The sequence below is a fragment of the Ischnura elegans genome, chromosome 5 (genome assembly GCF_921293095.1).
Source record: "Ischnura elegans chromosome 5, ioIscEleg1.1, whole genome shotgun sequence".
NCBI classification, from domain to species: Eukaryota; Metazoa; Arthropoda; class Insecta; order Odonata; family Coenagrionidae; genus Ischnura; species Ischnura elegans.
In genome coordinates, this window is record NC_060250.1 from 28,077,389 (window position 1) to 28,100,695 (window position 23,307).

The 23,307-nt window shown below is 41.4% G+C and overlaps 1 protein-coding gene across 6 annotated transcripts in view; it reads right to left on the minus strand.

Annotated features, from left to right (window-relative positions):
* Positions 1–23,307, minus strand: part of LOC124158641 (beta-1,4-glucuronyltransferase 1-like) — a 46,488-nt gene that overhangs the window by 7,843 nt on the left and 15,338 nt on the right. For 4 of the 6 annotated variants that reach the window (XM_046533840.1, XM_046533839.1, XM_046533841.1 and 1 more), the window contains 6 exons: positions 14,921–15,031; positions 13,776–13,968; positions 10,540–10,805; positions 8,575–8,728; positions 6,764–7,039; positions 1,922–2,125 (listed from right to left, as the gene is read on the minus strand). In XM_046533840.1, the coding sequence (XP_046389796.1) occupies positions 1,922–2,125; positions 6,764–7,039; positions 8,575–8,728; positions 10,540–10,805; positions 13,776–13,968; positions 14,921–14,937 (1,110 nt within the window). In that variant the 5' untranslated portion in view covers positions 14,938–15,031. Of the gene's footprint in view, positions 1–1,921; positions 2,126–6,763; positions 7,077–8,574; positions 8,729–10,539; positions 10,806–13,775; positions 13,969–14,920; positions 15,032–23,307 lie in introns of all 6 variants that reach the window. The other 2 variants (XM_046533842.1, XM_046533844.1) reach the window with 2 other exon arrangements.

A 23,307-nucleotide genomic window follows, 5' to 3' on the forward strand; every position in this document is an offset into this window, starting at 1 on the left:
TGGTCATGTAAAATGGGGAGACAGAGAGGCACTCCATATTTGCAACAGGAGTGAAACATTTAAGAAAGACCTGGACGACCTTGGTCGCCTCTCTACAAGTACACACTGTGTAATCAGATGTAGTATTTCAATTTTTACTCCTTCAGTGATTCAACCCTAAGATTGATCAGGATAGGTGAGGTAAGAGTTCACCTGGCAAATGGAATGTCACACATTCAGATTATAGGGGCCAGTTACTTTCCCTAAGCCACCTCGTACTGCAAAGGCTTAACAGGAGATTTGAACATGGGACCGTTAGGCGCTCAGCGAATTGCTCTGGCGTGTGGGTCCCCATGCTTCCATTCTAATTGCGATTAATTTGATGCGAACACCTCGCACGCAGCTAAATCGCTAACAATTGCTTTTCCTCGCCTTCTTTAGCTGCCCCACCTGTTGTGATAGATATTATCTCTGCCGACTTGGACAATGATGGCTCAGAAGCAATGGAAGATAACGATCCACTCCCTTCGACCTCTGAATCCAGGAATTGGAAATCGAATACCCACGAGCAATGAGGATAAATACGATGTAATCGTGGACTGGAAAATAACATGAGCTCAGGGAAAGTAGGTGTTTGTTGTTTTTATTCATGAACTCTAGTTTGATAGACAAGAGGATCCTCAAGACTTTATCTAAATTCTGTTGTCAACTGCCGCACATTTTAATGGGTTTACAGAAGTCGCCACTCGCGTCGCTGACGGACAAATTGAACCGAGTTTCTCGGAGAAATGAGGAATAATTAGAGGTATTAACAGAAATATATATGTATACATGATAATGTCATTTATCAAGTTCATAAAAGTAAAATGATATTGCTCGTAATTGCAAACATTACACTGCAAAATATTGGTAAAAAGTGGATAGCATTGCACTCATTACCGCGCCGAGGACATTTTTGAAACCCGATTAAAATGCGACCGAAGTGGCAACAGAAATCAACCTTGTATGGGATGGAGTTAACCCTACTCTATGCAATCCCTTTTATTTACGACTATAGCTAACTAAAAACGGATGAAAAGAGCGTGAAAAAATGACTACGGCACTGCGCTTTCCAAAATTTCACATTAATGTTCCCGTTTATTCAAAATCGACGTAACCCCTCGCAATTTTTTTCTATGAACGCCGCCGTTGACTTATGGGTACTGTAATCTCACGATGGTTTACTCTCTACGGAATATTCATTGCTAAGTTTTTCTATAAACTCTCTTTGCTTTACCGTGGAATAGCTTATAATTTGGCTGACGCCTGTGTTGTTTGCAACCTACACCACCAGATGTATCTTGAGGGTGGTGGGTGTAGCAGGGGTTAACTATCACATGCTGCGAAGTGGCTGTGTATGTAGTTATGCGAGCACCACTTTTCCACAATATTTTTGTACCCATCCAGTCGTCAAACCATTGCACCTGGGAGAGACAATTATTTTCATATATATCTAGTTATGGTTGAATGGAATTTACGAACTTTCGTGAAGATGAAGAGTTTTAAATATTTTTCCATTCTCATGTGACAGAGGTTGGGATTCATTTCTCTATCTCGTCTTTATACTGGGAAATAAAATCTAAAGGGAATTTGGTGAGACGGCATCCCATGGGAAATAGGTTATGGGGATCAGGAGGGGGCAATATATTATTCGGGACCATTGAGGGTTCTCCTATCAATTGACGGTCTCCGGCGTGACTTCAAGGAACAGATCCATTGTGTAAATGACAATACTAACTTTGTTGTTCCACGTAAAAAATTTATTTTTAACGACACGGGTTTCACATTTGCTCAATTCAACCCAGTTTTCTCCCAGTTTTACACTCTTTCTTGTGGAAAAAATTACGTGATACTTGTTCTAAACGCTTCACGTAATTAATGGATGCCCCCTTGCCGTCCTCACCTGCGTGTTCCGGGTCATGCCGAAGCCGACAAATCGCTCGTCGAAGGGCGGCAGGTCCCCGGAGGTGGGCCTCACCACGTAAACGGGTTCGTACCAGAAAGGGAAGTGGCCCACGGAATACGCCACGCTTATCTCCTCTTCCCCGCTGCCGTTTGCTGCCTTCCTTGCCTCCCATTTTACTAGGTTCGAGGCCCCCTGGTTCGGCTGTGAGCGGGAAGACAAGTTTTCATTATAAGTTTTTACCGCAGATTTTTGGTCTACTTACCGGCGGGGGAAATTACGAATAAATTGATTTACTGAGAATTTAATCTCAGAAAAGCTCAACTAGTCCACATTATATCTTAATTTTATGAGAAGTAACCTGATTTAAGTTATAAAAAAACTATACATCAATGGTTAACTATTACGTGCTTTTCCTGATACTCTGAGGAAGTGTTTTATTTAAGTTTGATGCATTTACTTCAACTTCAGGCTTTAACTTTAGAGCCATATTTTCAACATTATTATTGGAAAAGTATGAGTATTTTGTGAAAATAAAGAAAATCTGTAATATCCCCGTGGTCTGTTGGGTTAATTGTAAGTCCAAATTCGGTTGCATCAGGATTCGCCGAGCATGAAAGAATAAACTGTCTAAAATTATATTAAAATTAATTAAATTAAATAATTTGTCCCATTAATCTATGTTTCATCCATTCAATAACACATCCTCATTATATACTATAAGTCAACTCCACCGTACTTTGCAATGGCCAGTGTTTTCACCCCCCATAAAACATAGTAATTGCTAGATTATTTAAATTTAAACTAAAATCAGATGTTTGCATCAGTGATTAGGTTTATCGCTCTCCTGGCTTATATCATACTGCCTTTAAGCTGTGTGGCCCAGAGTTGTATACATGTATCGGGTATTTAATAACATTGAACATGTTATCAAGTATAAATACTTCAATAGATCACGAAAAAAACTAAGCTGCACATCTGCCTGTTGTAAGACCGTGGTGAATTCTGGTTTGGCTTTTGTTTATTCGGCGGAAATGTTACATTTTGAACCTCCTTGATCTCTAATCCATGTATGTATACTTATATGGTTATCATTAACTGCACCGTATTGAGATTTGATGGTGGAAAACTCTAAGGGCTCTTATGGCAATGAAAGAGTGCGTAGAAAATAGGGAGCAACAAGGATTTAAAACTCATTTTGGCGAGAAACTAATGCATCATAACACGAGGAGCATAGAAGAGTGAAATTTTGGTTTCGTGCCATATTGCTCTCCGATAGTAAGCCAGATAGTCGGCTATTTATTTACTCATTGTCAGTTCATTAGATAAGATAGCAGCAAATAGATGTTTTGACTGAATAAAAAACATATTGGTTATAAGAAAATGATGCCATATGGCGCCAAAAATGTCTGGCCATAAATATTAGCTTAGTGACATATTTTTATATTATCTCATCATGTGTACACCAAGTTATTTTGCCTTTTTACATCGGAAAATGGTATACTATGCGATAGAAAAATGCTTTTAAAATAATTTATGCCAAAAAGTATTTTTTTAATTTCGCCATTGCGACGGCACCCTCGATCTTTCACGCGAATAGATATTCCCCTTAGTAGACGTAACTTTTGAGACAGTAGATGCCACTATCGGCTGGACTAATGACGTCATACTGTGTATATTTTCACTTGAAGAGCCCATTTATAATTTGGCTTTGACCTACCCTAAAATCTCAAGTATAAGATGCGCGTTATTCATTGTTGTTTTGTAAAACTTTTAAAATTATTTTATTCTCGCTGTACATAAGTTGAACGAAAGCGCGATATGCGTTAGAATAACTTGGAAGGTACTACATGAAAAATATCTTACAGCATTCAGTATTGTATAAGTGAAATGGTGATATCGATTGCGAATTAAGGTGGTTCCGAGAGTATAATTTTCTGCATTCAAGGTTCTGCGGATGTCTTGCGCTTGTTGCATGAGCGGTCGTTATGCTTAATATTTTTGATACACGCGGATAACAGTCTAAAGTTAACCAGCGTGCAATGTATGAGTACGCGTTATACTTTGAATGTATAGTGTTTGAGCGGAATCGTGCAAACGCAGCGTGATTCATGAGGCGAGTGACGCTAATTGTCTTCTATGGAAGAATTTAAAGCTTTCCCTTCTCTATATAAAAATCTGCCCCTTGCCTAGATAAAAGAGCTTATGGTTTTGCTAGTAATAGCACAACTCGACCTGATGACAGCATGGGATTTCTCTATTCCCTCCCTTCCAACCCTATCCTCACCCCGGAGGCGTCAGTGGGCTTCTTATCGCGGCGGCGCACAGTGGGCTGAAATCGAAAAAAGCTGGCCAAAAATCAAAATATCGACTTTTTCATTTCGAACCGGGAATAATATATTATCGTTTTAGAAGGTCCAGGGCATGTAAAACTGAAGTTGATTTTCTGTCAAAATTTTTTGTTTAATTTTTATAGCTCGCCAAAAATCAATAAAAATCTATGAAATCGTGCGTGCGCGATTTATGCGTAAAAGTTCAACGTTTGTTCCCCATGCAATGGAAAACAGTGAATAATTCGGAATTTTTGAGGATATTTATTGATAGTACCACTCTTTTAATTAATTAAGAGTGAACTTTTGTTTAAGTCAATTGTTATTTATTAACTTAATGAATTGTTAAAAATATCACTGTTTTTCGTTAATTTTTTACCTTATGCTAGGATAAAAGTAGTTACCGCCGCTTGCCGCTCCTAAGATATTTACACCAAGAGTTAGACTGAAGTCTATATTATGAGTCGGAAAAGAAAAATCTTGCTCCAACTTGCTCCCCTTTGATTTTTTCGTGGTAAAGCAAAATGATGTCGGGCGGATGTCGTGCCCCGTGACCCGCAATACACGGCGTATGCTCTCGGGAACTTAGGATGACATGCGTCGTAGTCCGTTTGAGAGGCTGGATTTTCCCTTAATTGTGAGTGCATTGTACTAAACTACTTGTTATTTGCTTTTATTTATGGTTTGTACCCTCTTCTGACGATTATACCCCTGGGTCTTTCCGCTGGGTCCGCGTGCGGACGGCAATAAACCTAACGGTTCGCGCGCTCTCCAAGCCCTTTGTCCTCGGCGGCTACCCCCTATGCACCCAGATTTGTTCTTTTACTATGAACACGTCCAAGTGTTTCCATTATACAAATTAGGTTTTCCCATAACATGCAGTCTATGCGATTAGCACGCTCATTTCTAGCCGAGTACTAGTCTCACTTCAGTATTTCTTGCTGAAGTGTGTGCAAAGGACGTTTACAGTTTAGCTCCCCAGTTATGGATACACCATTAGTGATTCGCTGAGATTTACATAGTTTGATATTGGTAAACAGAAGGGGGACCATCAAGCAGAAGAAATCGTTAGTACCGGAGTTTTTACACTAAAAACTTTTTTGAGAGGAGATGAGAAATTAAAAACTTAGCTTGCGGCCCTCATTCAAAAATTGTTTTTCATCAATACTTTCGAAAGTGGGATGCGTGCACCAGAGTGAATAGTAGATTTCTGAAGTTGAATCATATTTGGTTAAAACAGCCAATAACACTTCCTGACGCTGTGTTAAAATATCTCCCATGTTCGTCTCCTTCAGGTGAATGCTAATGTTTACGGATAAATGATAATATGTACTGCACGCATTTACAACTGCGCGTGTATTTCATACCTTGTTGCCTTAGTTCGTGAATTGTAATTATTTCATAATTTATCGTTGTTTTAGGTTAAACTGAAAGCACTCCTCGTGGAAGACCGTCACAGCATTTCGACACTGCAGGTGGAAGGTCTTAACCTAGAAAAGTGATAAAACTGCGAAGTTCTACTTTACTGGAGGAATCAAGTGTAGCAACTTCCATGGAATTCGCGAAAAACACACCAGACAAGTTTCTATAATTGCCACAAACTATGACATTTTCCATAGACTTCGGCTTACGTCAGATCCTTTCATTCTTGTTTTGCGTGGATTCCCCGTAAAGTAAAAAAAATACCAGAGGAGATGAAAAATCTTCTGTTGAATAGCGAAAATATTTTAGAATATGAGGAGTTTTTATCCTCTGGCTCAGAATAGAATTTCATGTGGCACACCTTTGTTTTGAGAAATTTTCAATACAAATATTTGTCAATGGTTTTCATTTTTAGTATTACTCTTCAATGACCAAAATTTCAGGTTTAAAAGACTCAATGGCAATTTTCAATCATCACATATCTTATGAGAAGTTACTGGATAGCCTAAACATAGTTGAATATGGAAGAATTTCTGTTTTTCCCTTGATATTCCCATATCAAAATTTCGACTTGCCCCTGGTAACTACGGTTCCCGCATGACTTTCCCCTATTTTTAAATTTTACTGCCCTCGTAAACAATGTTCTGGACTAAATCATCCTAAATAAGTTTCATTGTGTTTATGCAATAACATATTCGAAAAAGTTTTACTCATTTAGCAATACTTAAGACTACAGCGATTTTTGGCCAGCTTTTTTCGATTTCAGCCCACTGTGCGGCGCTTCTTTCCTTTTGTTCACGCCTCTCCACACCCCCCCCCCCCCCCGAAGTGTACCACTAGGCGTATAAGTCCTGGTACTTGGTTCCCGGCCCTCGTGTGTTGTACCGTTCTAAGGACCCACCCTGTGTCTTCTTCCGCCGAAGCTAATTGTCATGAGCATGCTCCTCACTACTCCCCTTTAAAAAGTTTTGATGGTGGGAGGCCCTAATATTTTTACGTAGCCATACATCTACCGGTTACGCGATTGAAGGATAGAACTTTCTTGTAAATGCGATAGTGTTTTGGGTTGCTCTGGAGATTTTCATCTTGCCTTGAAGATCTTGATGTGGAACGGGCGGGCCTTCTTCTCCTTCTTCAACTTCAGAAGGTCCGCCTTTGTGTCCGGCGGCAGCCCCGTGGACCCGTTGAGTCGCATCACTTCGTAGGTCGGCACCACGTACGCGCGGCGACCCTCGGCTTCCCCGGTATGCCGCTGCAGGAAATCCCCCAGGCGCCTGCGTAGGGAAGGCGGCGGCACCATGTCCGCATCCACGGTCAGCACCCAGGGCGAGCCGCAACTCCGCAGCGCCGTGTTCCGTGCCAGATTCTGCGGAGACCAGGGGCTCGATTCTGGTTCTTTTTGGCTATAGCCAACGCAATTTGTCGAAAAGATTGGTGAACGGTGTATGCATTCATATTCTCATTTTCATTCGCTAGCTATTTCGTCAGGAATGATTCTCTTCGTTTCTATGGTGACGAAAAAATTATTCATGTTATTAAAATTATATACTAGCCGGACAACGAGGATTTTATTGAATATTTTTCGTCGTCAGGGAAACGAAGCGAAGCATTCCTGGCAATATTGCCTGCGAGTGAAAATGAGAATACGTGTGCATGCACCGTCCGCCAATCTATTCAACAAATCGCGCTGGTTATAGCAAAAAAAAAAACAGAATCGGGCCCCAGGCATGAGAAACCGTTTTCACCAGCGGCAAATACCTGGTCGAGACAATTCTGGTTTCTGAACTCGAAAAGTCGCCGTTTGAACGAATGCTCCATGAACTACAGGAGTTTCGCACTACCTAAAAGGCCCATTATGGCCCTTTTTTGAGTTACAGAAACTTTGATGCAAGCGCTCCGATTGGCCACGAGTTTGCCCTGTTGCCGGATGCTCTGTACAGCTCCATGCAACCAATGCTTTGCCTGCCGGAGGCCGTAATGAATCCTCGAAGGCTGGCGCGCTACCAAAGAGTTAGTGGGCAGCCTTGGCCATTTTTGACCTAAACGCCATTCGTCAACACCATTAAACACATTCATTACCAGTGTTTTTGATGGCCGAAAACGCACAATTTTTACAAAAGTAAAGAAACTTTGAGTCATGCGCTTCGATTAGCCGCGATTTACCCTGATGCTGTATGCTCTGGAAAACTCATGGCTTCGATTGCTTTGCCTGCCGGAGATCGCGATTTATCCACGGCATCCGGCGAAAGGGAAACCTCGAGGCCAATCGGAAGCTTGAGACGCTCGTTATGCGTGTATAGAGGTGAATGAAAAAATGTAAGTGAGCCGAGGATATAAAGAGCGAAGACGTGCTTGACATTTTGGATAGGGAGATGAACCTCCCCAATGAAATGAATCGGCAAGGGACACGGATGAAGCGTTTATTGAGTTACATGAAAGCTGAAAAACATTGGTCCATTAATATTGATCTTGTGAAATTGAAGTGACGCGATATCCGTCTTTTTATCTACTTGAATCTGCTCGTCTTAAGGTTAATTTAGGAGATATTCTTTTCAGAGAATGAACAGCTTATCCTGTTCATAATTTTTCACGGACGACGAAGTAAGTTGGTATATTTTAATGAGTCTTATAAATGGAGGTATCTAATGACCTTGTTGCTGTGATTGATAATAGGGAAAGGCGTATTGGATAACCGGAGAAGGAGAGGATGATAACGTACTTTGTGGGTACAGTGAAGAGTAACAGGTATTAGGCCTATCACAAGAAGGTAAATCACTGCGAGAAAAGGATCATATGGGGGCCATTAGTGTAAGTGAGTTCCATGTAGAACTAAATTAATTGGAAGGTTAACTTTACATGCATGCTTAATTAATACTGTGTGCTTGAATGGTAGTCCCTTACCTGAGGGTAGACCGTCTCATTCTTCACCTGCTGCTTTTCCGCCTTCACCTGGCGCCCTCTAGTTTCACCTCGGCACCAATCATCTCCCGCACCAACCCAGTCTTCTGTTCCACCTAACCACCAATGGCTGGGTACGGATGAGTTGGTCCATCGCCTATCAGGCAAACATTTAGGTTGTGATGGTGAGTGAGATGACCTTTACGGATGGAATCTCGATCATTACAAAAACCATAAGGTTTTGGATGCTATAAAGATTTGGTACTTCCTATCCTATATGAATTTAACTTTTCTGCCCATTGCTAGGCCACGGATTAGTTTAACCCTCGTTTGTCTAAAACAACCTACCGGCTAAGAAGTACAGAGTGCGGACACACAACTTCCTTTTTATCAAAATTTAATAAAATTCATTTTATGAAACAATTTTTTTGTAATGTAGGCACATAACTAAAGTTCTGTTTTACACAGTTTTGAAAATCGTATCAGGTAGGTCCGTCCCCCATTCTCAATACACTGAGTAAACCGATTTCTGGCGTTTGTCATGACTTCCCGGCATAGCAGGGGTTATGTTGGCAATTTCTTACTTGATGTTGACCTTTACAGAGTGTAGGGTCTTTGGATGGTTCACAAAAACACGAGATTTCAAGAAACCCCATTGAAAAATATCACACGGGGCAAAATCGAACAAATTGTTCCCATATCCACAGAATTTATAGGTCAAAGAAACTCAGCTCGAATAAAAGGGCTTATCAGCAAACGCACGCTCCTCACTCCTCTAACATATGATGGCGACTGAAACTTATTAGAACAAAACGTTATCGTCACTCCTCTAGAAGGAGACCACTAGCTTTCTCAAACCCGCCTGTCGGCTCATAGAATAGCTCCTCCGACTCGGAAGACTGCTGGGCAGACAAAGGTGCAGCAGTTGCGGGTTGATGGTCTTCGGGCCCGTGAGTCTGGCGCTAGCCCTGCTCGTCGCGGCCAATCTCTTCTTCCAGCTACTCCAGTCGTCGCAGCCCCCGTTCACCATGCATCGCGCCGCCGTCTCCCACCCGCACGCCTGCGGCCGGTACAAGGCATGACCGCCGAGATACTCAGTACCTTAGTTTAATGGTATGGTCAGGGGTATTAACTTCATAAACATTATCTAGAACTTTTGTGATGAAAGAGATCGTTCATTCTTATTGTAATTTGGCAAGAATTCCTCTATTGTCTTCATTCGTAAGTTTTATTTTGCTGAATGACTGTAGCGCTAATAGTGTAGTTGAAGTATTTTACTCTCTTATTAAGTCTTTAGAATCGTCAGGCACAGAAAATTTGTCTTCCGATACGTTAATATTAATCATTGGCTATTATACCGCGCATTGAAAATTATTTTTTGGACGAATATGATGTTGGATGATAATTTAAACAAATCATCTAATAGATAAGTGAAGGCACTGTACCGTGCATAGGCCAAAATATTCATTCCGTGTTCATTCGTGAAGCGCTTCGAATTGCAGCCAAATGGCCTTAGCCGCCGATGCACCCTATAAAAATCACTACTACTTCGTATTGCTTTCTACCGCCGCCTTCCCTCCCAGCCCTCGGCTGCGGCAGCCTGGTTCCGGGGTCGTTCTCTGGCCGCCCGTCAGCCGCAAAGCCGTGACGTCACAACTCAGTCCGGAGGCCTTGATTATCTAGGTGGTCATGTACTAGGTGAGTTCGTGGCCTGGCCCTGTAATCTAGCCTCTCCATCAACCGACTGAAAGGCGCGCATTTTTATAAAGGAAGTTATGTTGCCGCACTCTTTACAAAGTGATTACTACATCTACATCTACATAATACCCTGCGAGCCACCTCTAGGGTGTTTGGCAGGGGGTGATCAATCACCAGCATGCTGCATGAGATTGGACAACCACATACACACCGCACAGTCCAAAAAACGTCACGCATACTAACAAATTATACTACCATATAACTACGTACCAACGCTCCACGCCAACTGGCCCGATGACGTGGAAGGAGACCAAAGGGAATGCCCTCGGACCGCACTGTTTGATGAGTCGCAGAAAGCGGGCCGCTCCTTCGAGACTCGGGTCACTATCGAAGACCGTGACGGAGGCGGGCCCGGCCCACGAGTTGAGCGTCTCCAGCAAATCGCTCACCGCTCCGAGCGACGCGTGCGTCGCCAGGCACACGGGATGCAGCGTGACGTTGGCCCAGTCTTCGCCCACGACCGCAAAGGGCAGCACCTGCGCGGGAGCACCAGCGTCAAGGTGGACGGGCGGTCCGTGGAGAAGTTGGCAAAGACTGCTTCCACGCAGCGCCCTGAAAGCCACCTCAGCTTAGCTAAATGAGTTTGCTGCAGTTTTAAACGTGCGTATTTTATTCCAATTATTATAACCGAAAGTGTGATGGTTATTGTACATGTTTTTAGGGTCTGCCCTGCATACTTTTTCGATTTCATGCTCGGCGTTTCGTGGCCTTTTATTCCCTAATAGTCTGGGATGTTTATTATTCCCTAAGAAAATGTGACCAGCAAAGGCCACAAATCGTCGGGAAACAAACCGAATAAGTATGCGTGGCATATCAGAAGAAAACATCACCATCAACTAAGTGACCCGGGGGAGCTTCAACGAAGAAATACAAAGTCTGATAGTCTGCATTATTGGCAAGGAGGTTGTAGATAACTGGAGGGGGCACCATTGGTTCCGAGCGTGGAGCGAAGTGTGGCCGGAATGGGGGTGCTTGGGTTGGGCAAGCCACGCCCACTTTGACCAAAACATTGACAATCCCTTCAGGGTCAATGCTTACTATTTGGTGAATTTTTTGGTCATAAATCGTTAATACATTAAAATAACCTATGGAACCCACAATTTAAACCTTTTTTTTTACTTCATCGGTAGGCTTCGCGAAGTTATGACTGAAACATCTTTTCCGAGGGAAAAATTACTATCAATCACCACGGTTTCGTTCTACAACCAGCTCAGCTGAAAATAACATTTTACGGGAGTAAAATAGTCATTTACTTGCACTTGTACTGGTATTTAATCTTATTATAGCCAACGGAAAACTAACAATTATAGTAATAAAGTATATTTTCATGGATATCCCCATCAGTAAAGTGGCTAACAGACACAGAGTTTATAAATTAATAGAAGTATGTATCACGACTGACGGGGAAGATGCGATGACAATCACTGGCTATATATTAGTGATTATGGTAGCATTTTTCACTGAATGTAGTTCATTTTCACAACAAAACTTAGCCACCTGAAAATATCAGTCGGAGACTAAGTCCAAAAATTGTCAAACCAAGATGGCGGAACTTTGACCACGCTAAAAACTTGTAAAGAGCGCCTTCAGATATTCATAACCTCTATTTGGCTTCAGTTGGCCACTACAATTCCCGCAGCAATTTTGATTCCATTGTATTGGAATAAGTTGATTATTATACCCAGCCTGCAACAAAAGAATGCTGGTCACCATGCGGGTCAGTTACAAACCAGTCTGAAGCCAGTTAGGTTCCTCTCCACTTGGCCGACTATCGTGAATGTTATGCCTGAATCACACGATCATTTTTTCCGCCCTTTCCGAGCTATACGTCCAGCGGTCGCTCGAATGATGGCGGAAAAATGATAGTGTCAGGATATCGCATTCCTTTTTCCATCACTGAGCACATCTCTTTTTCCGTCGCCGAAACCATCGCTGGCACCGTATTTCAGCTTATCAGAATGCACGGCCGATAACAGCGATTGTAACGCCACGCTTGGCTTTTAATTGAACGGCCATGTTAAATAAGGAAAATGGCGGAGTAAGCGATGGAAAAAGGGACCGTGGGAATGACAGCGTGATTCAGAAAATGATGGGTCGAGCGATCGCTCTTTTGGTCCCTGAAAACCTATCGTTTGAGCTATCATTCCGAAGGACGGAAAATTGATCACGTGATGAAGACTGGGGAAATGAGAATGCAAATGCGAGTGTTTACATCGTGTATCTTGAATTGTTGTTTATGGTATACGACCTTAGTATTTTATATTCACAGGTAACATTTCAATCCGAATGACTTGAGGGAACAAAATGAAAGTTATGTGAAATCCCATGCATTGAAATGAAGGCAATTGTCTATCTTATTCTCAAAATGGCCAGATGCGTGGTTTATTGGCCTCACTTCATGTGGGGGTATCAGCAATCCATCGTTTAGAGTTCAGTGCCTTGAAATAATACTGAACTGTAAACAATGGAATGATGGTTGTTCTTCACCGCGCACGAGAGAAGTTGAAGCGAAGGTGAATTCCGCTCCGACACTCTATGCATGGCCGACTATCGTTTATTTTAAATGAGAAAATTCCCTAAATTTTATTGAAAGGATCGTGAACTTTGAAGTGTCAAAACTATCGTCTGGTATCCGAGTAATTTACTTTCCAAGTCGCAACCTCCTCCGAAATGTATCATTGTACTCTATGCTCTCAGGGAAGTAATTGTTGGTAGAGTTTCCCACTTCCAATATAACAGTGTTTTTTAATTGACACAATCACGTAGACTACCATTCCCTACCCTTCGACCTGTCTGTCATCATCACATAGATTACCACTACCTACCCTTCGATCTATCTAGCATGAGTGGCCCTACCGGAAGTAATTGAGAATTAATCCCGCCGGTATCGTTCTAGGGGTCATAGGACAGCGCAAGCCGTTCCACCGCGGCAAAGTTGTCTCCCAATAAGCTGGTTAAAATTCGGAATCGCGCGATTTTCCGTTTATTCAAATGGAATTTAACTCTGGAGTTCTTTCTCGAGATGGCCAAATGCGCGATTTCTTGGCAGAGGATTCTCAGATCCGCCTTAGAATTGTTGTCGCTCTGCGCGCATTAAAAACACACTTCAAAATCGCCACTCGCGGCGCTGCCAGTCATCTAAATCCACTTTTCACGAGGAAATAATCGGCAGTGATATTTAACTGAGCCAATAAATCATATAAATACACATTTAACCTATGCGAGACGATTGTCAATTGAAAAAGATCACCACCACTTCATTAAATGGTGAAAGTAAGACTGAACGAGATACAGCTGCCTAGTTGCGCCGCCGAATAAAATGCTCGCGAAAGAGCAACAAACAAAAAGCTTAACTAGCATGTCCTTGGACCTCCTTTAACGGAGTCTCCTTGTTCTTGGCTTTGCTTGTGGAGTGGTTAGAGTTCAGTACCAGGTCACGTACTCACCTTGTACCGGCCGGAGGTGTCCAGGTGTGAGACGGCAGCGCGATGCATTGTGAACGGGGCCGCCCACTGCGGGGGCTGCGACGACAGGAGTAGCTGGAGGAGGAGATTGGCCACGACGAGCAGGGCCAGCGCCAGAATCAGGGGCCCGAAGACCATCAAGCCGCAAATACTGTACCATCGTCGGCTCAGCAGTCTTCCGTAGCCGTGATATGTGCCGACAGGCAGGGTTGAGAAGCAGATTACAGAGATTACCCGTTGTGGCCATTTATCCATTTTATTTCGTAAGTACACTCATTACGACACTCACTCACTCACTCGTTACTCACTTTCGTATACTCATTACGACACCTCCACTTCACAAACGCTCAACAATTGCCCACCGAATAAAATCCGCTCATCTAGTCGCCCTTGTAGTACTAGATGAGCGGATTTGAATCGGTGGGCGATTGTTGAGCGTTTGTACAGTGAAGGTATCGATTAATTTCAGCGAATAATATTGCGTCGCCATCAAATAGTACTCTATTTGTTCCATTTTTTCGATCTCTAACACGTACGGGTGTTCAGTTGCTTAACTTAGGGGAATGTGCTGTCGAATTTGAAAGTACTGCATCGAATTGAGCAGAGACACTTTCGACAAAGGCCGGAAATAGAGTTTCGATATTTTCAGTGTATCTGAAGGAGGGGATCTTGAACAGCATCCCCACCTCCCGCTGCATCTGTATTACCATATCATTGAAGGGAAATGCATACGGCATATGTGAAATGTTAAATGCTACAGCTGGTCGTGGCAGTTGAGCTTTATAGGAGATCAAAAGTTCGGCTCTTGGGCTATCTTTTCCATGTAATCGATTCACAAAATCTCGCAAATCTTTGCAATGCGGCGGTGTTTAAGACGCTGAAATCCACGCGAAAATACTGCTGAACTTTACATGCATGAGAGAATAGCAATACCAAAACCGAACCTGATAGCTTTCTGAACTCTCAGTCAGAATAAATCAGCCCCGAGGTTGACGGAAAAGTATATCATCGAAACGTCGGCAGAAATGGAGAGGCTGACCCGGAAGCCCGAGAAAGATTTATCGCATCAGTTACCCGGAATAACATCAAATCTTCTGGTTAGATAAGGTGTTCTAAAATCATCATACCTTTTCCTCCAATACATCGTTTTGAGCGAAGTATTGCGCTATCTGTTTGTGGCACTGTTACGGTGATCTCCCAATCCACGGTTTTAGGATTCTATTCTGTCAGCCTTCGATCTGGAAAGAAACAAACGGTAAAAATGAGTTAACTCTCTACCCTTTTTTATATTTAGCTATGCGTTTGATTTATATAAACGATTTTTTGGACGGTTTCGCTCTTCTTTGCTCCCGGCCTTTTCAGACATGCAAACAATATAATTGAAATTTCAGAGAATAATTGCACAGTCTGTGAAATGTTGAGGAAGAAGGATCATACCTATGTTCTTCTTTGTTTTTTTAAATAAGTATAAGAAGTGAGTGAGAAAAATTGTTTTATTTTCTGACTATCAAAGATGTTGACTTTCTGAATCGTTGTGCCCTTTTGATTCTACAATGTTAGGCAGATAGGTCCTGGATTAAGTTCTGATAAGGGCTACTCAGCCTAGCTTTATTCATTGTGAAAGCTTATAGGGACCTGATAATTAGAATAAAGTAAGACATAGTAAACCATAAACATGGGGAAAGGTAGTACATAGTACCTTTGCCTACTTTTAAGCGTTTGCTTTGGGAGTAGTCGCAGGCATAACCAGGGATTTTGGCTTAGGGGAAGGGGGTCACAGGTGTTTCTCCCTTGGATATTTCTTACAAGAACCTTTTTAGCACTGTGTGAAACTTGATCATCATCATCTGGGTGTGTTAAAATTATTCGGGTGTCCGGACTTGCCCCAGGACTCACCTAGCTACTTCCATGGTGTTACTGCATCCTTGCAACTGTCAAGCAGACTTTTAGTCCATGTTCTCATACCCAGATTAATTACCGGGAAATGTGTCTTTCAGAAACTCTTTCTGGGTAACATAATATTTTGAATTACTTTTACCTTCCTTTCAGCACTGATGAAGAAGAAGAAGAAGAGACCGGAGGAGATGATGTATCATCTCTATAAAAAAGTGAAATGTGATCGGGAGGAGATGAGGGAATAAACGAGAGTGAGAGAGCAAGACAGAAGAGGCATGAGGAGAAGATGGAGTTAAGGCGGCAATTTTTAGCCCTGATGACAGAGACTGTAACGCTCATTTCACACAGCACGGTTTCGAGCGTTACGCTCTGTGGAAAAATGTATGAGATTGACGCTGAGGTGCTTATATCTTTGGTAGAATCTAAGCCTGTGTTGTGGGACAAGACTCTTGTAGTATTTAAAGATAGAAATGCGACGCGAAATGCTTGGAGTGAAGTTTGTTTGGCGCTGAAACCTGATTTTGATGTCATCGATAATAATTGAAAAACTTTTTCTCATCTCTTCTTAGGGCATCAAACAAAGTATAAAAAAGTCCAGCTTCCTCTCTTTTCTGATTAATTGGCTGCACCCAGTGAATACGACGACTTCTTCTTTGTCTCTTAAGAGGTCGGTACCACAACAACAGCGCAATTGCTTGTTCTCGATCCATTTTAGCTAAGCAACGGGAGGGTACGTTGATAATAAAAAATATTTTTGATGAAGTGCTTTCTTTTTTATTCGGTCAGGGCATGAGAGCCCAGGCAATTCTATCTCTTTTAGCATTGCCATGCTGCCTCCTTGCAGCATCAGGCAAAACTGCCGGTTCATCTTTGAGTGCCGGATGTCCATCTGCAAGGGGTATCTCTCTCTCTCAAAATCATCCTTCATAACCTCACAAACGTTATGCAGGACATCACATGCAATTATTTATTGCGGGATTTTTGTCACGCATGTCATAGGGAGGAAGTTCAACAGGCTCCTCCATCTCCCTTTCACAAGCTCAAAGACCCTCTCTATAACCATCCTCGCCTGTGACGAAGAGTGGTAGAAGGACCTCTGTCGCTCCGTCATATGACCATTGTCCTTCTAGGGCACCATGGCATCAATGGCATATGCTGCATTTGCTATCAGGTGACTACCACAAAGGGAGAACTCATACCCGCCTCTGAGTAAGTCGCTCACTTGGGAGACGTGGAATATACGCTGGTTATGCACGGATCCTGCATGGCCAGCATAAATATGCGTGAAAACACATTTTTGTTTGCATAGGCCCTAAATAAAGGAAGTTGTGAGTATTTTAGATTCATCATTTTCTCATGGACTTGTTGAATTTCAGCTTCATAATTTTGAAATGGATTACTTTAGGATTAGAAATGCAGTGATGGAAAATGTCACAAGCAACTGATAATGATGTAGTTAATGAAATTTCCAATTGTTTTTCGTAACGAATTTCCGGTCCGCCGTCTGACCGAAGAGGAAATCAACAGAATCGTCGTGTTGTTGAGAAGAATAGCGTGTAGGTTCCAGTGAGAACTCGTGATTCCGAACTTCTTTTTTGGTCTGTAATTTTGGCCGTCATGCATTAAGAATATAATTTATTTCCATTATATGAATTAGTATAAAAGACGGCTTGTTGTTACATTTTTTGTTGGTAATAATTGTTCCTTTTTTTAAAAATAATCTATTATTGTTTATAAACACATTACAATACATTAAAAATACATATCTCAAATATTAAAATACATATAATACATTTAAAACATTCCCTTTACAAATTCTTAACACGCTTTTCACTATATAACCAACACATATTCTGACTTATTGGGCAAGAAAAGATAAAAGAGAAAAACCCTGATATTACAAAATTTTAGAATTAAAAAAATATTTTTACAATTAGGAGACCTTCTGAGCCAAAACAGGCTCATCATCAGGTTCTCCATAATTCATTTGCAAGAAGTTAAAAACATCTAAAAACGATAAAAAACTTATATTGCCTTAAAATTAAAAATTAAAGTCCTCAAGTAGATAATTTAAAAGTTTACTTTTGACATCCGAATATGTGGTTAAACCATGCATTTCTTTAGGTAATTTGTTAAACAATTTAGGAACGGTAACCACCATTTATTTCACCGCATTGATTGAAGCATTTGGGGATTTTATATTGGTATAGATTCCTCTTTTCCATTTTATGAAGATTGTCTTTCAGTGTTTTACCGTTAATGGTTGTATTTTTGAAAATAGTTGAGATTTTTTGGAATACTTCTTCGATTTAGTGAAAATAATTGATATTTATAGATATTTATCTTTTCAAAGAAGTATTAAAAGAAATATGTATTCTCATTTCATTGTGTTGAGAAAATCGTATTAATTTAGTGGACGTGAACGTGTTTTTCATCGTTTTAGTGGACAATCTGTTGTTCCTGCTGTTTTTACGGTGGATGTAAGGCTCCTCAGCGGTTGTATCTGAATGCAACAACAATCCTAGTCGTTGAAACGTTGGGGCCATAATCCCTAAACTAAACACGGTGGGAAACCCGAGAAGTATTCCTGCCGATCACACGCCCGGAAAAACTTAAATTGTACATCGGGTCAATATCGTCAAAGCGGGAATCCACTGTAAAGAACGAAAATGGAGGAGTGAAGATAAACCACCACTGCAAATTTCCACAGAAATTTTTATAGGTATGACGCGTTTCGACGCTAAGGCTTCATTCTCGAGTACAAAGATTGACCTGGCTAACCTCAATTTATTAAAGGAGCCGCAACATCGAGGATGACACATTTAACGTCGAAACGCGTCGTACCTTCAAAAAATTTCTTTGGAAATTTAAAAAGGCTGTATATCTTCATTCAGCATGATTTTCCACCAAGCGAAAGCCGAATGTATCGAAAATGGAGGAATTATCCGCGAAAATGAATGCAAATGGCACCCTGATTCACCATATTCGAGGTCAGAAATCCCGATGCATTTCTGAGTAGCGCTCCAGTGGAGATAGGGAGAGGGAAAACGACCCAATTGTTGCAAGCAGGTCGGGGTAGGGGTGGTGGCGTAGATATCGGTGTACTCTCTCCGCAACCGATTGTTATGGTCACGCGGATCGGGGAAAAAGATGAGGGCCTCTTGAGTCACGTGAAGACTTGTATGTGGGGTGCCCCTCCCCCCACCACACCAGGGGTCATTCCCCCCTCCCTCCCTCTCCTCTTTCGATCCAATAATGCACGGGGGTGTGTTGGCACCCCTTGCATTCCCTCATCCTCGCCATGTGGAGGGGGTGAGGTACGGCGCATGCGCCCAAAGGGGTAAATACGACCCCTCTCCCCCTCCGAATCTGGAGGGGGATGTTGAGAGGTTTCCACTCACACACACACACATCCATACACTTTCGCGACGGTGGCGCCGCCCTCTCGCGCGCGGCCGCAGTCGGCAGCGAACGGCTATAGGGTCAAGTCTAACAAACCACTACCTCTCCGTTCTCAATTCGTTTTTCGGTGGTGTCAGTGTGTTTTCCAGCGGCCAAAAGTGATTTTTTCCCACCAGTATTACGAAAGCGTGGAATGAATGATAAGCTGGTGATAGTTTTGGTGTCTCTCCAGCCATCCGTTCGAGTTTGGTGCTCGTCTTTCTCTTAGGGGGACTCAACAGCACCATCACCAAATGGTTCCGTTTAGGGCCCTCACGTGACCCCAGGTCGCTGTGTTCTCGTGCTGCCCTGCCTCCCCCCCTCCCCATTGCCGCTTACCTTCCCACCGCCCTTCTGGAGGAAAGGTTGCCATCCCCTGGAGGCCGTAGGGGGCCATGTCCTCTGGCGGCAGGGGACGTCGGAGGAGGCTGCTGGAGGCCTTGGGCCGCGGAGGGGAGTCGGAGGGAGCGCGCTCATAGACACAGGCCAGGTGGGAGCTGAGGTGAGTGGCAGCGGTGAGCACCATTCATTCGTTACGATCCTCGAATTATTATTATGCTCGTTATTGTGGGCCGAAATGTGACTTTATGAATTTCCCGTTAAATTTTGCTCTGAGCGGAAGAGTTGTTTACTGTCATCAGGGTATCTAACTCGAACTATTCTTTTAACCCCTTCCACATCAACTTATTTTCTGAATACCATGCTCGTTTCCTCTATTTATTTTTTCTGTGGTTCCTTTTTAAATGAAATGTTAGGTAATGAAATTATATTATGCTATTTGTAATCAACGTAGAACAGTGAGATGAAAAAGTGATTGTTATTTCATATTGTTCACAAACGAACCCTCTTCCCGTACGAGTATGGAGAACACAGCTATCGTTTCTCGTATAAAATAATTTATTTCCTTTCAATGCATCATATTTCATGAACCCCGCGTTATTAATTTAATTATGGATGTTTTAACAATGATAAGCTTTCAAAATATTTATATTGTTATCTATAGAGACTATCATTTTAAGTAGGGAATTTTTATTAGTTATTTACGATGAATATTATTATAGTTATTCTACCAAAGGGATTTGAGATTTACATAATGAAATTATGGAGTTCAATCGTTGAAATCTTTAATCATCAATTAAGTTTTCAATTACTATCCTGTAATGTCAATCATAATGAATTTAGGTATTAATATTCCAATCCATCAGGCATTTGCCAATTCTTTGTCTAGTTAGATGATTTTATACGTTGCACCACGAAGTTTTTCATCGTTGGAAGCAAACTGCAACACATGCACCTCTTTAAATCTGCCGTTATTAACTCAATGAAGTCGTTTTTCTCTTCAACCCAATGCTGGGTAAGTCATGAATAAGATGAGACAATAACATGAATGTCAAAATAAGTCAAAGGTATGAGGAAATTACTGGATATACCGTGGCTAGATGGCCAATCGTCATTGATTTTCATATTTTATTTGACTTCTTGATCAAATATGGCACAATCAAGTAACTTTTATGTCTATTTTTCAAAATTTCGAGGCATATAATACTGAAATGAAATATAAATGAACTGTAAAGAAACTCCCGATTAAAATATCATAATATGTTGGTAATTTTTTCCTGATACACATTGAAAATAGTTCTAAGAATAATAAAGCAGAACAACCTAAACATGCAATACTCTATACATTTTGTGGTTGAAATGACAAAGATAAAATGTAGCGAGTTTAAATGCAACCCTCGGTTTGGTGTCCCATGGTGTCTACTTCCTGTGAATTTCTTGGAAACCTATGAAAATTGGAAATGCAATAGGACTCTAAAAAATTGGATCTTTATGGTATTATACTTTTATATCAGCAATTTTATAACATAAATCCCCATTTCTCAATCAGATTATTTATTTTTTAGATGAAATTTGTGACCTGATTGAAATATCACTCAATGTAAGGTTACAATTTTTGGTAATAATTTGATATGAAATATAATAATTAGCTGCCGTATTTCCATGGATATTTCCAGCTTTTTCTCACAGTAAAGTGCTTATTGCCGGACGATCAGGCTAGATATGTCCTGCATGCACCTATAAAGCTCTATTTGCCCTAGGTGATGTTATCCCTGTTGTTCTTCTTGCTTTCCTACCCCAAACCCCCCCGCTCCATTCGCCTTAACCGTCTCTTGGGTTAACCGTATTCCAATACCGCATAAATATTCTTTCCCCTATCTCAATTTGTTATTTGCATATTCTCGATACCGAACACAGGTGTACTTGGGGTGATAACCTGAAATGGTCGACTCTACCCCCTCCACCCCCTGCCGTACACGTATTGAGGTTAGGTAATTAGTAGATATAGATTTCTCGGTCTTTCCCGGGAGACGTTTCCTTTAATTTTTCCCCTAATAGTGCTCTCCACGTTATTGCTGGGTCCACCGTGTTCCCTCCTAGATATTGGTAGTCTACGTTGACCACTCACCTTTTCTTCTGTACACCTTCTCCTTTCACACTCTGTCCGTCCATTTGATCCCAAGTATTTCCTTCCATTGCTAGATTTCTAGGGCTTCTAACCTTTTATAATAACGATGATTATAACACAAATGGTAATTTCCTTACTATTTAAGTTAACACTTAACGACCAACCATGGTTTCGAGACTTTGCCTCTAGGAATAACCATTTTAGCAATTTTGGCACGGGTATTTTACATTTGTATTGACAAAGGGCTTAAATTAGATTTTATGGAAAAATTTTAAATTGCCAATAGTCCGGTTTTATTTTGTACTGACTCACCTTTGCTAAAGTTAAGCTTCCCCATGACGTCAAAACCCTGACCTTCACTCATGCTCCTCTTGTTGTATGTCTTTTGGTTTCGGCCTTCAATCATTTGTTCACCTAAACTGTTTCCTCCTCCCACTCCCCTCACTCCAATTCCATATGCCCCCACCTCCTACCTTGGCCTGGGTATGTATACCGAGAGAGTTTTTGTTGGATTACCTTGAAAATGACACAGTGTCGAAACCATGGTCGGTCGTTAAGTCTTAAATAAAATAGTGTTGAAATTAGCATTTGTGCTTTAATCATGGATATTGCAATAATCCAAAAAATTAAGTCTGAAACGATTTTATACGCTTTTATGATAAGCTTTGTCCGTTGGTCTCTGAATCTTTTCCGTAGAGTACCCGTGCCCATTTCACTTAATTTTTCGACATAATGTGATCGCTGCCCAATTGTATGTACATTTAATTCTTACCTTTAAAGCCATATCTAGTATTTTTAGCAAGGGGTGTTTTCTTCAATCACCTAAGCACCCTATTTGGGCGGTTCGGTTTGTCAATTTTTTCATGGAGCTAATTATAATACCCAGAAGAAGCTGAAAAATCGTATCCGTATTAAAGATGTGATTTTTCCCAAATAATTAATATATTTTGTCCGAATATTTTCCTCTTAAGGTGAAAATTTCATCTAAACCCAGCATAATCATAATTTATTTTTCCGACAGATGAACCGTCAATTAGCTTGAGAGGCATCCAATGATAAAATATTTAGGCTTCAGGACCTCAATATACCTGCTTTTTGCCCAATTTTTATCGGTTTAAACGATATAATGAGCGAGGTTATCTTTGCACGAGGTAGGCAACCCGCATAACAAAAAAAGTTTTATCCTATGATTTATCCTATTTGGTTGGTTCGGCTAGCTAATTTTTTCATGAAGTTAACATTAATACTCAGAGGAAGTTACCAAATCGTATCCATATTGCAGATGTGGTACAGATGTTTCCTTTATTGCCCGAAGAAACCATTTTTTTGTAATTGGTGGAACGGAAGTCATGGAAAACGTTGTCGATATCGATCAAAAAGATGAGAAATGGCTAGATATATCATTGCTGGCTGGCTAACTTTCATTTATGTTCATCCAGGTCCCTTAATTCGTGTGTTAATTTTACCAAGGCTCATAGTACTAGATGTTAAGCCCTCGCTGTACGTCCATGATTGCAACGCGAGGGAGAAAGGACTTTGCGGAAGTCACAACAAGTTGAAAACCTCAAACCTGAATTATAGCCGCACCCGGCGGTAAAATGTCATGTTCTTCCAACCTGTCGCGTGAAAAGAGGTAAAATTCACATAAATTTCCCTGAGATAAAATTCTCTTGAACCGGGAATCCGACAACGGACTGCAGCCACTGAGTA